Source organism: Sciurus vulgaris (assembly GCF_902686455.1).
Source record: "Sciurus vulgaris genome assembly, chromosome: 7".
Taxonomy (NCBI): Eukaryota; Metazoa; Chordata; class Mammalia; order Rodentia; family Sciuridae; genus Sciurus; species Sciurus vulgaris.
In genome coordinates, this window is record NC_136467.1 from 139,396,726 (window position 1) to 139,410,286 (window position 13,561).

At 39.0% G+C, this 13,561-nt stretch overlaps 1 protein-coding gene across 6 annotated transcripts in view; it reads left to right on the forward strand.

Moving 5' to 3' along the window:
- RREB1 (ras responsive element binding protein 1) overlaps nucleotides 1–13,561 on the forward strand; it is a 132,505-nt gene that overhangs the window by 63,979 nt on the left and 54,965 nt on the right. For all 6 annotated transcript variants that reach the window (XM_079147521.1, XM_079147519.1, XM_079147516.1 and 3 more), the window contains exons 3-6: nucleotides 812–932; nucleotides 1,561–1,772; nucleotides 6,551–6,640; nucleotides 7,617–7,780. In XM_079147521.1, the coding sequence (XP_079003647.1) occupies nucleotides 1,602–1,772; nucleotides 6,551–6,640; nucleotides 7,617–7,780 (425 nt within the window). In that variant the 5' untranslated portion in view covers nucleotides 812–932; nucleotides 1,561–1,601. The remainder of the gene's footprint in view (nucleotides 1–811; nucleotides 933–1,560; nucleotides 1,773–6,550; nucleotides 6,641–7,616; nucleotides 7,781–13,561) is intronic.

Sequence of the window (13,561 nt, forward strand, 5' to 3'; positions counted from 1 at the left end):
ACAAGGAAATTTCTGTTTCTAAGATTGTCTTTGTCCCTTTTGATAGGGTTTTAGTTAGAGATTTAGCTAGAATCTACTTAATAATGTTTTATCCCCTTTCCTGCTTTGCTGCTGGAGGGCTGCACATCTGGAGCTGCTCTGGATAGATCACCTGTCATATGTGACCACCTGACCACCTTTCAGAGCTGCTAATGTTGGTGGGAAAAAACCACATGAAATCACGTTCTTCCTTATGTTGCTTTTAAGCAACCTCTTTACAGCTAAAATGATGAGCTTGATCTTAGGCTGCTTGCCATGGTTTTCTGAAATGTGTTAATGCTAATCATGGAATAATAGGATGCTAAGATAATATTACCAACAGGTAATAGAGTATAAAATATAGAGTATAAAGCTATAGAGTATAAAATATCTTCCTAGATTAAATGAAGAAAAATTTTATGTCTGGACTTACTAATGACTACACCTATAGCCATAGTCCTATTTGCAAAGAATGCATATAGCCTACAGAAGTAAATCCTGGTGTGAAATGGGCCATCACTTTCCCTTTGGTCATTCTTTTCAGGTTACCATGCTTCTTTTAGGTCCGGCCTAATACCATCTAGACTCTGACCTTTTGGTGAATTCTTAATTGTTTTGTCTTTGGTCAGTTTCAGGTTGAAACACAAGGTGGGTCAAGGGGAGCGGGTATGAGGCTCCTTGTAAGAAACTGAGGCACAGTTTGAAAGAAAATTTGGTGTATAAATATGAGCTTCAGAAAGTAAAACTGACAAATAGACATTCACTGAATCTTTCTACATCTGTTTCCCTCCAGTATCAACCAGTGATAACCTATAGAGGAAAAAAGAAGTAAACATAGAGCCATTTCCTCCTGCGTGTGGATGGTAGCTCTTGCAGGGGGACATTTCACAGTTTATCACTTGGCAAAAATGGAGGTAATTAACAATGGGAGTGGAGTTTTCTGCTTTCTGTTTTCTGGGGTATAGGTATATTACCTACTTGTGTCTTTTAAGAAACAGGCTATTTTATGTTGATTTGAAATTTGGTAATGATCCTGACAGGGTTGGTTTCTCTAATCTCTTATAGAATTTGGGGGCTGCCCATTAAATTCACTTTATTGCAGCAATTGAATTAAATAAAACCTGAAGTTTCTCGTCCTGAGTATTTAGACCTTTATGTCACAGAAAATGAATATATGGTTCTATGAGGGAAGCCAGCCAGCCAAATGGAGCCTGTTGGGTTTCCTCACTGTTGCCTTAGCCTTTCCTAATTCTGCTTACAAAGATTAGGAAAGACAAAGAAACCTGCCTCAGGTGACTCATAGTCCTATCTGTGACATGCACTCAGAAAGGAAGCAAGATCAGTGGTCTGTCTTCTGTATGCCAAGATGTCATTAGATGAAAGCTTAAATCATCATTGGCACCATCCTGAGAATGAGCTGAACTAGAAGGAGGCTGTTTGTGTTTGACCCAGCTTATAGTTCAGGTAACCATGGCCAGTTACACTTGGCTATGAGGGAAGTCTGAACTTTCCTTAATAATATCAGCAATTTCTGGTTTTCAGTTCTACAACGGAGGCTTCTTAGAAGCATAAACCCTGTCCCAATGACGTCAAGTTCGCCTGTTGGCTTGGAAGGCCCAGACCTGTCTTCCATCAACACCATGATGTCAGCAGTAATGAGTGTAGGGAATGTCACAGAGAATGGAGGGAGCCCCCAGGGCATCAAGTCCCCTGCGAAGCCTCCAGGACCAAATCGGATTGGCAGAAGGAACCAGGTAAGCTTCTGTACACTGGGTGGTAGCATCTGGTGGGTTCAGTCTGTGAGAATGTTGGAGGAAGTTTCTCAGCTCCCTAAGACAAAACGTTGAATGTTTCTGAATCGAACAGATATACCCAGAGGCCTAATCATTTTCAGGAGCAAATTTTCATAGCTTATGTCAGTTTCCTTTCATGGAAGAAATTTTCTTTGCTGTGATGTCAGTGTTGTGAAAGCACCCTTATTCTTTGCCCCATGATTTGATTTAAACACAAGTTTTCTTCACATGATGGTCAAGACAGTGAACTTGACTGATTCCTCTGTTGTGATGTGGTTTCTTTCCTTATTCGCACATGGTTAATTGAACTTTCAAAGCAACTCCTTGATTTTTTTTTTTTTTTTAAACATCTTCAGATTAGGTGGCAAATAAGTCCTATTTGTATAGGGGCTGCTGTTCAACTTTCCAGGTTTGAAAATGCACAGAATTTGACTCAGAGAATTCCACTTAAGATTCTGTTTAGTCCTCTTGACACAGGATCAGGAGAAGTGGGGTAAAAGTAAATGAGTAGACAGAGATTGGGAGGTATGATTACTGTTATAGAAGTCCTTATCTCCAGCATTGGACAATAAGAAGAATTTTTTAATTAGTGGACAAATGGGACACTTTTGAAAGTTGTACTGCCATAGTAATAACACGTTGTAGGTGGATTAAGGAGGGAGGCAGAGGGCAAATAAGTCTCAGTTCTTCTCTGAATTCATATAGTATGGATTGACTTCTTCATGTTTAGTGTTTGGTTTTTTTCAGAAAGAAGGAGGTCTTCTGAGTATCTAGGAACGAAGGGATGAACAAGAGAGCAAGCCCATGGGGCTTTCATGAATTTTCTTTTTTATTAATAATCTTTCTATGACTGTCCTCATACAGAATCCTCTGACCACACCTCTTTGGTTTTCTATAAATTCTCAGTAGTAGACCTTAATTAAGGTTTTGATACAACTTGCCCTCCAGGAAATATGAAGCCAACTCCGGATCCCACCAGCAACAATGTGGGACTGTTTCTCCACACCTAGTTTATGGCTGAAGACTCGGCATCGTTGAGTAATGTTTAAGAGTTGGAGCGCTGATACCTTTCTTTCTCTTTTTTTCCCTTGCCTTCCTGTGCCTCTCTTCCTATGGGTACCTGAGAAAATACTCAGCCTGTATGACTGTAGCCTGAGTCAAGAAGGAGCACTAGCTCTGGGAAGAAAAGGTTTACTTCCATTTTCATGTGCCTGTCCATGTATCCATCTATCTGTCCATCTCTCCATCCATCAACTCATGTAACTGTATTTACCCAGCTTCTTCTAGCTAGCTGCTGTGCCTGGTGCCAGGCATTCTGGGATGAATAAGACAGATTAGTTCACTGTCCTTATCCTTCTGTGCTCAGGAATGAGTGAAGTGTAGGCCAGAACATTTCCCTAAGTAGCACAGCATCCCCACTCCCACCCCCAGAGCCAGGCAGAGCTGGCCCAGGTCCAGGCTCCAGTTCCTTCCCAGTTATTCAGAAACAGCAGTTAGGGCCACAGAAGATACCCAGGACTCCTCCCATTCCTGCATGCTGAGTGGAGGTTGCTCTCTGGAGGAAGGGAACGTGCAGGTGTAACTGGACCACTTGTCATCTACTTCCTTTCTCCTCCAGAAATCTAGTGTACTGACTTCATTTTTCAATGAGAGGTCTGAGCCAGCGGTAGCTTACTAAATACAGTGCCTAATTAAGAAAACAAAATGCAATGGGAAGAGAGTACAGGGGAGAAGGAAACAGCCTCCTTACTTGTGAACTGGACAGGGAGGCTGGAGAGAGAGAGCCGGGAAAAGTCCCATCCTCCTGAGCAGAGTTCCAGGACAGATTAGGCACAGCCGGATGCTGACAAGGGTGCCAGATTGTTTCACTATGGAATGGTTAGTTATCACATTAGCTGCTAATTTTATCTTTCAACTCAGGAAGTGTGCTTCTTCCACCAGCACAGTCATAATAATTGGATTCAAAATCCTCCAGTAGGCCTTTTCCAGCATCACAATGATCTCTTCTATTTAGTTTAGTTTTGAAGGTTTAATCTGAGTCCACAGACCTTCTCCCAAGCCACCTGAGATTTCATGAACATGTATTATGGACTACATGGCATCATTGCCAGCCTCAGGTTTGGCAGCAGTTAATGATCAACCTTAGAGTCATTATCAGTCAGCTACACAAGGCTCACACAGTGTATCTGGTGTCTGTTTCAAGCCGAATGCAAGAAAATTTTTTTCAGAATACTTTGTCTCCTCAAGAGTCTGGTTGGTTTGTTTTTTCTTTTCCCTGCCTTTTTTTTTTTTTTGCTGGTGGTGGCAGTAGTGGTGTGTTGGTGTTGAACTGGGCTCTCACTGGGTTATCCAAGCTGGTCCCAAACTCCTGGGCTCAATCAAGCCTCTTGCCTCAGCCTACCCAGTAGCTGGGACTATAGCATGTACCGCTGAATCTGGCTGAGGGTTGGCTTTTCATGTATATTTACATAACACTGGTGGTGAATTTGTCTTTTAAAAACTTTTTAAATATATAGAATTGCCTTATCTAATAATTTAACAAAACTGCCCCAGTGGTCGGACTTGAGCCTAATTTTGGCCTGGATGTGAGGCATCCCTCACTATTACAGCAAATGCTCTTTCTTTTTTCTAGTTATTTTTGTTGTTGGTGGTGGTGGTGTTTGTTTTTATGGGGGTCCTTGGTCAGTTCCAATCTGAATGGTTGTAGAACTGGCTGGGAAGATATGACCCCCTTCCCCCTCACAGTTATACCTTTGATAAGACTTAGAAGTACGTGAATAACTGGGTGAAGCCAAGAATGTTTTGGTTTCTGGGGTTTTCAGCTTCCTTATACAATTCATATCATTAATCTTTTTAAATGTGAGTGTGAGAAAATATGTGACTGGCATACCTAGTTCTCAGACTCACTTCCACAGATTGACGACGGGTCATCTTGGTTAGAATGAGACTTGCTAGTTTCTGAAAAGGAGTAAGGGAGAAGGAAGCCAGCTACAAACTAGACATCATCATGCATTCACTCCACCCATCTGGTTTATGGTACCATTTGTTTTTATAGTGCACAAGGGTGACTTTTATTTTCATCATCTCTCATGAACAACCACAGGGTGGTTACTTTCTGTGCCTTGGGGTTAATTTTTTTTTTTTTTTTTTTTTTGACAGACTTTATATAGCATTGTAGTTTAGGGCATGGGCTGTAGAGCAGCTGACCTGAGTTTTAATCCTATGTCTACTTTTTATTTGTTTTCCAGTTTGGGGCAGGTTACTTGCCCCTCTGTACTCTAATTTCCTCATCTAGAAAATGGGATCCATAATAGTGGCGTCTCTCCTAGTGGTTGTAGAGGACAAAAAAAAAAAAAAAAAGAAACCTTATCTTTCTGTATATTCAGAGTTTACACATAGTAAGTGCTCAATAATTGGTATTTGCAGAAACTTACTGAAGCTCACTTCAAGTAAAAAGAGGTCTACTGAAAGAGGTTCGAGGACAGGAAATGACGCATAGCCTGGCCAGAGTGTCTGCCCTCCCTAGAGAGCTGGCATGTGGGCTGCCCACCCGCCACCCAATATCTTCATCTCAAAGGCTGCCTGACCACTCACTCCAGTTAGCACTGACATCTTCTCTCAGTTGCTTTCTTATGTTGAATATGCCACAGTGTTTTTTGTGGCCCCAGCTCTACATGAAATCTCAAAGTGCTCATGATTCCCTAACTTAGCAACTTTGTCATTCCCAGACCCAGGCACAGTCAGTATCTTCTGAGAAGTTCATGAAACAAACAGATTCCTAGGTTCCACCTCCCCTCCTTTCCCCCACAATGATTCTGATCTGTTATGTTGAGAGTCTCATCTAGAAATGTGTATTCTACAAAGCCGCCTGGTGATCCTACTGATGGCATTCCCTGAGCATCCCAATTTTCAATTCCTGGGAGAAGTCTGGATCTACTTACTTTGTGGACACAGAGGCAGAGACCCATGGTTCGTAGGGACTGTGTGAGTAAAGAGGCCATGATAGACAGGCACGTCCCAGTAGCTTTCCTTCAACTACTTGGAAAGAGGAGCGCTAACAAAGGGTTACTGATTGACTTTGGCCTTTTCCTTAAAAAGTAAAATAGTTGCCTCAAAGGAAGCTTGTCCCGTGTGTTTTGAGAGAACATAAAACAAGACTCTTCACCAAGTAGTGAGCTGGTTCTTTGTCATCTCTGTTGAAGTCTCCAGTTTATACTGTCATTCCTATCAAAGTTTTGACAGGGACAGCATTTCTTTTTTTTTTTTTTTGCATTTCTTAGATACAGTGTCAAGCAGATGCTAGCATTGGTCCAAGAACTGTGTTAATGCCTATAGGGTACATAACCAGGCACTAATGGCTCCTGCTGCTGTTAGGGTGGGGTCTTATTTTTTTTACCATCACTGACAATTAAATGGTATCCATGTAATAAAACACTACTATTTATTAAGCACTTACTCTGTACCAGGCACTGTTTCAATGCTTTAATTTCATTTTAAGTTTATAAATTTAATCCACATCACAACATGATGTGGTTGATACTATTATTTTTCCCAATTACAGACAGGGAAACTGAGGGCAGACAGGCAGGTGACCTGCTCATGCTGACCCCTGGACAGGCTCTGGTCCACTGCTCTCAGCTACTCATAGCCTACTCTAAAGACACAGGGGCTTAGGACAGAAATAGAAGGCACTAGTTTACTATGATTTGAAATTCATACTTTGTTTTAATCTTTTTTAGGAAATGAAAGAGGAGAAGTCTTCCTACAACTGCCCCCTGTGTGAAAAGATTTGCACTACCCAGCACCAGTTGACTATGCACATTCGTCAGGTTAGCTGCTACTTTTGTATTTTCGTTTTAAATTATTCTTAATTAACAAGGTGACTAGGTGATTTGATTTTAATGGGTGAATTGTGAATGGTGCCTAATTTTGATTTAATATTTTATAACTTGAGGCAGTTATGAAATAATTTTTGTGTATTCATGTTACTTTGGCAAAGCCCAGATCAGCACAGAATAACTTTTCAGAATTTAATAAACATTTAGCAGACTGCCCACTTATATTAAGACTTTTCATCATATGTGACTTGTCAATATGATTTGAATTCCTTATGCTATATTGAGGTTGTAGATGTCTTTCCCTTTTCTTTATTCTTCTAAGTTTATATCATACAGCTGTGAATTTACTCAGTTATCCTTTTATCCTTCTCCCTCATTTGCTATGACTGAGCTATAAGAGACTTTTGTTGGGTATAGAACAGTGAAGGATTGATAATCTATTAAAATCATAACATGCTACTTAATAACAACATCAAGTTACTAGAATGACTTGGGTTTGTATAGAAATCCTCCTTGCCATGTTTGAGAAGCCAAAACTCCACTCTGCAGGTTTCATTTCTCTTTCTCTGACAGCAGGCCTGTAACATCAAATTTGAGAAGGGTTAGTGACTCTGTGAGACAACCCTATTTTACACATTTGCTGTGTAGTTGAGTCCTTCTGCCCATAAAGTTAATATATGTGGTGAGTTAATCTATATGTTTCAAAGAAAGACTGCAAAGACTTCACCTTTCTCTCAGCCTTTCATAACTGCTTTTCAAAACTGGAACACAGGAAGGTCATAACAGTTATTTGTCCATGTTGCTGATACATTTGGACCCTTTAGAAAGATAGTTAAAACAAAGCAGAAAGAAAGCAGAAAGAAATAGCCAAGAAATTTTATTAGTTTTTATAAAGCTCTAGATCTGCATTTCCTAATAGCTGAGGTTTTGCCTATCTTTTCAAGTAACTACTGTGTACTTTCTGCAGCACAACACGGACACTGGAGGAGCTGACCACTCATGCAGCATCTGTGGGAAGTCACTGAGTTCGGCCAGCTCCCTGGATCGCCACATGCTGGTGCACTCTGGAGAGAGGCCTTACAAATGTACTGTGTGTGGCCAGTCTTTCACCACCAATGGGAACATGCACAGGTGTGTGAGATACCTTTTTCCTCAAAGATGGCTGGTACCTCTGAGCCAACGAGGACTCACCTGAGGACTGAAAAAGTCCTAAATTTTTGTTGCCCAAGAGAAAAGCCAGAAATGGTTTTGTTTACCATCTTGGAGTATCAGCAAATCTGATAATGGGAAACTTTCAGGATGAAACAGTCATTCCCCTGGGCCAGTTGGAGTTAGTTTTATTTTCTTTTTTTCTTCTCTCTCTTTTTTTCCCATCCCCCTGGTACTAGGGATTGAACCCAGGGCCTCATGCTAGGCACGCACTATACCACCAAACTATATCCCCAGCCCTTATTTTATTTTGAGACAGGGTTTTACTGAATTGCCCAAACTGACCTCAAACTTGCAATCCTCCTGCCTTGGTCTCCCAAGTAGCTGTGATTACAGGCATTCCCTGCTGCCAATTGGAGTGTGTTTGAGCACCACAGGTGGGCAGTGTACATGTGTATAGCAGGACCCCAGGGAGACACATTCACATAACCCTGTCCTTTGAAAAGTATTTGCATGTGCCTACCAGATTCCCCAAAGATCTTTTTCTTTGCAAAAGAATTTCTGGGGCCTTTAAGGGAGTAGTTAAGTGTCCTGGTCCCGGAGCTTCAGGAAAGATAGGATAAAATGGAGAAAAAGAAAATCTGATGAATGTCAGGAAATTACTTCCTGAGTGAGAAGGATCCTCACTCAGGGGTGGGCATATTAAACTACTCATCCAGTGGACTGACACTTCTTAGAGTAATTGCATTGTTTTGAGTATTTAAAGAATTTTTAAATTCTTACCTTTTTTATACAAACCTTGTAGGAACATCAAAACTAAGAAAAAGGGGAAAAGGAGACTCGGGAATTTTACTTTCTCAGAAAATAAAACTTTTTTTTCTTTATTCCTTTCTAATCAACATCCTTCTTTTTTTTAAAAGGTGAATTACATTTTTATATACTTATTTCAAAGGAAAACCTTATGTGACCATAATATAATTGATACATTAGTTATATTTGGTTATTATAATTATTAAGATGAGATAATCCAATTTATTGTACTTAAACTCATTTCAAGAGCCCCTAACCAGCAATATACTTGGGGGGATGTATTGCATTGTCACTAAGTTTCCTGATTTTAAATCACATACCTAAATTCAAGTCTCCATGCCACTTGTAAACTTTCTGCTCAGTCTCCTCATTTACCCAAGGCCTCACAAAATGCTAAATGTACTACGCCCTTCCCGTGAGCAATACCCCCCACCCTAAAATGAGGTTTTTAATAGTATCTGCTTAAAACAGTTAGATGGGGATTAGAAGATAATGAATTTAGCACACAATTCTTGGCCCTTGGTAAGCATTTGATAAATATTCTCATTTCTAAGCAATGCTTTAGTAATTTAAAGCCTGTGGATTTCTCAGTCCAAGCTAGAAGTGAAGTATAGTATGACTTCATGAAAAGTGTGAATATTTTAAAGAACTTTCACAAAGTGGTTTGCTTTTTTGATTTCCCCAGGTAAATGTCATTTCTGATGGCTCAGTCTCTTTGCCCTTTGAACCACATTCAGTCCATAGGTCAATTTGGTAGTACTGCCACTTAACATTAGCCTTTTGGCACAATTACATGGGATATTTTTCCATTTATTTAGGTCTTCCTGGATTATTTTCAACAATGTCTTCTGGTTTTCAGAGTTATTAGTTTTATATTTTATTTTATTATTTCTATGTTATTTATATGGGGTTATTGTAAGTGGAATTGTTTTCTAATTTCATTTCTCAATTGTTCATTGCTAGTGTATTGGTATACAGTTTAAATTTATATATTGTCTTTGTTTTCTGCAACCTTCTGACTTATTTATTCATTCCTATAGTTATTACTTAGGATTTTATATATATGAGATTATGGCTTACAAATATACGTTTACTTCTTCCTTTCCTATCTGGATGTATTTATTTCTTTTTTGTGCCTATTTGACCTAACTGGACCTTCAATATAATGTTCAATAAAGTGAAGTGTATGGGTACTTTTATCATAGTTTTAATCTTAGGATAAAGAAAGCATTTAATCTTCCCCAACTAAATATGTTGTTAGTTGTGGGTTTTTTCATAAATGCCTTTTAGAAGTTGGAGGAAGTTCCTTTCTATTCCTCGTTTTTTAAGTATACTTATGATGAAAGGGTGTGGGGTTTTATCAAATGTTTTTTTTTTTCCATCTATGGTTTTTGCCCTCCGTCCCTCCCTCCTTTCCTCCCTTCCTTTCTTCGGATTAAACTCCATGGTGTTTTACCACTCAGCTGCATCCACAGCCCTTTTTATTTTTTATTTTGAGACAATCTCACTAACTCGCTGAGGGTCTTACTAAGTTGCTTAGGTTGACCTCAGACTTGGCATCTTCCTGCCTCAGGCTCCCGAGACACTGGGATTGCAGGTGTGTACCATTGTGCCCAGCTATTTTTGCTTTCTGTTCTGTCCTGTTCTGTTCTGGAGGTTAAACTAATTTCATTCCTAGGATAAATCCTATCAGAGTCATAGTGTACAATTATTTTCACATGTTGATGGGTTGGGATTGCTAGTATTTTGTTAAGAGTTTAGTGTTTATATTCATGACAGTATAGTTCTCTTGGGCCATCTTTGTCTGGTTTTGATATCAGGTTAATACTGGCCTCATACAATGAGCTATAAGTAAGATGTGTTTCCTCTTCCACTGCTCTTTGGGAAAGTTTGTGATGAGTTGGTATTCTTAAGTGTTTGGTAGAATTCACCAGTGAAACCACCTGGGCTTTTCTTTTTGGTAGTTTTTTAAATAACTAATGTAATCTCTTTACTTATTATGGGTCAGTTCAGATTTCTTTTTCTTCTTTTTTTCCCCCCTTAAGTCATTTGTGTAGTTTGTATCTAGAAAATTTTGCTATTTCATTGAAAACAATAACATTATCTAGGAGACAGGTATCTACAGTAGCTCATAATACCTTTTGTTCTGGAATGTCAGTGGTATTGTACCTCTTTCTTATTTCAGTGATTTGATTCCTTTTTCCTTCAGTCAGTCTAGCTAAACATTTGTCAGTTTTATTGATCTTTTCAAAGAACCATTGTTTGCTTTCATTGATTTTCCTGTTTTTTGTTTTTTTTTTTTTTTTTGTTCTCCATTTCATTAATTTTCTGCCCTGAACATTCTTTCCCCCTTCTTCTTGCTTTAGATTTGTTTGCTCTTCTTTTTCCAGTATTATAAAGAATAAGATTAGATTGTTGATTTGAGAACTTTCTTTTTTTTTTCAGACATGTCGCTCAGAGTAATAGGTATGGATTTATTAATAGGGATAGAAAAGGGGAGAGGGGGAGGAGATACTGGGTCCTCTCAGAGAGTAGAGGAACTGAGAACTTTGTCTTCCATCAGGCATTTAAAGCTGTGCACTACCCTGTAACTGTGGCTTTCCTTACATCTCCTAAATTTTTGTATGTTGTGTTTTTTGATTCAGCTCAACATATTTTCTAGTTTTCCTTGTTTTCTTCAACAGACTAGTTATTCAGACATGTTTGATTTCTATAGGTTTGTGACTTCCCAAATTCTTATTATTGATTCTAGACTCATTCCTTTATACTTGAAGAACATACTTTTCATAATTTCAATCCTTATAAATTTATTGAAGCTTGTTCTGTTACATAGCATATGGTCCATCCTCAGAAATGTTCCTGGTCTGTTTGAGAATAGTGTGTGTTCTGCTGTTGGGTGGAGTGTATAGGTGTGCTGTTAGGTCAAGTTGGTTTATAGCATTGTTCAAGTCTTCCATTTCCTTGTTGATCTCCATTTATTTTTATGTGCTGTACCTTGAAGATTTATTTAGGATCATCCCATTTTTTAGAAGAGGAAAGGATCAAAGCAACATGCAGTGCTGGGAATATAGTGCTGAATATAGGCTCTCTGGCTTCAGAGGCCACATTCTTTCTTACCATGTGAGAAATAATGAATAGAACTTTCCTGTCACTGCGTATTAGAAAAAAGTACTCCCATCACTCTGGTCCCCATTCTCAACATCATGCTGTTGTAGTACTATTTTCTTTTCTTTTTTTTTTTTTTTTTTTTTTTTTTGGCAGTGTTGGAGATCGAACCCAGGGCCTTGTGCTTGCAAGACAAGCACTCTACCGACTGAGCTATCTCCCCAGCCCTGTAGTGCTCTTTTCAGTGTTAAACTATTTCTGTCATCCTGGTAGCATGGTCCACTAGTATGTGGTCTGAAATGGAACAGCTTTGGGGGCAACCATTTTAACCAGGTTTTATTACTGTGTTGTTTTGAATATATGGATGGACTCAGAAGTGATCTTGAATTTTTTATGGCATAGCCCTTGATATTATCCTAAGGTACATTTCTTATTCATAACACTGTATATTGGAATTGTTTATAAATATCTTTTAAAAAGTAGGCCTTAGGATGCCTAATAATTGGGAGTTCTGATTGTATTTGTTGTAAGACATCTTGATTGGAAAAAGAGGACTAAATTGTTGGAGACTGAGTGCTAGTTCTAATTCTGCAGAACTTTGTGGAAATCTCTTAATTTTTTGACACTGTAACAAAATGGGTTAGTGATACCTCATTTAGAACTTGGGCACAAATGAAATAATGGTTGTGAAAGGGTTTTGAAGGCTTATAGTATACTCTGGTCCTGCCCTGAATAGAAGAAGCCTTTTTTGAGTGTGTATTGTTAAAGCCGAAAACACAGTAGTAACAATCTGTTTTAAAAATATGTGTGTGTATGTGTGTGTGTATGTATTACTCTGTTAGCTGTGTGACCATAGACAAATTACCTGACCTCTCTGTCTTAGTTACTTCATCGCTAAAAGCTAGTATTATCCATGCCTACCTTGTTGAAATATTGTGTCTTTAAATAAATGAATTAATACAAGCAAAGTACTTAAGATAATGCTTGTTAAATAGTATGTATAAATAGTTACTAATATTATTGTTATATGTGCTTAGATGGAAAAATACAGAGGAAACAATTTATATCATTCCAGAAAATGAGAGGTTTTTTAAAAAAAGTTTATTTCCTTTTCACTCTTCTAAATCTGTAATTTAATTAACAAAAACTTATTATTTGGGACTATTTGAGACTATCACACTTTATTTTTTTCTTTTCTGCAGAAAATTACAAATAATGGGTGAAAAGAAAGGTTTTTGTGTTTTTGTTAATCACAGTAAAGCCATTACCACCTTCCTTTGTCAGCAGAACTGTACCTTTGGAAAAATTATAAAAATGTGAAAACACTTACAAAAATGTGCCAGAGAGAGTGGAGTTAGATTTATTTGCCCTGATGGATCCATTCCAGAATCTGAGGCTCCAGTAGTGAACTGTGATCTTTCCCTACCACATACCTGCGCTACATTAATCAGGAGCCAAAACTGCCCTGGGCCGTGTGTGCAGGAATTGAAAAGAATAAGGAACACTCAGGTTCTGATGAGCGTGGAAGGAGTCAGTCGACTGAGTTCGGTGCTCAAGACCAGAGTTCTTTTTCCCACTTCCCTTCTACTGCTGCCACTTTCCAAGGTCTGTCAGCAGCTGCTGGTGTTGAGGAGCACTTGGGAGCTCCCTTGGGGGAGGCTGCAGAACTGATGCTGAACTTGGTGACAGAGAACTTTGCCGCAGCTTCCAGGAGCCCACACCCAGGTGTCTCTTCCATCTTGTTTGTGACTTGCTCTAGTCCCTCCCTCAGCTGTGCCTCTTTGCTCTGACATGGTCCATGCTCTGGTTTTTAGTCTATTCCCTGAGGGGTACAGATGGAGTACAATC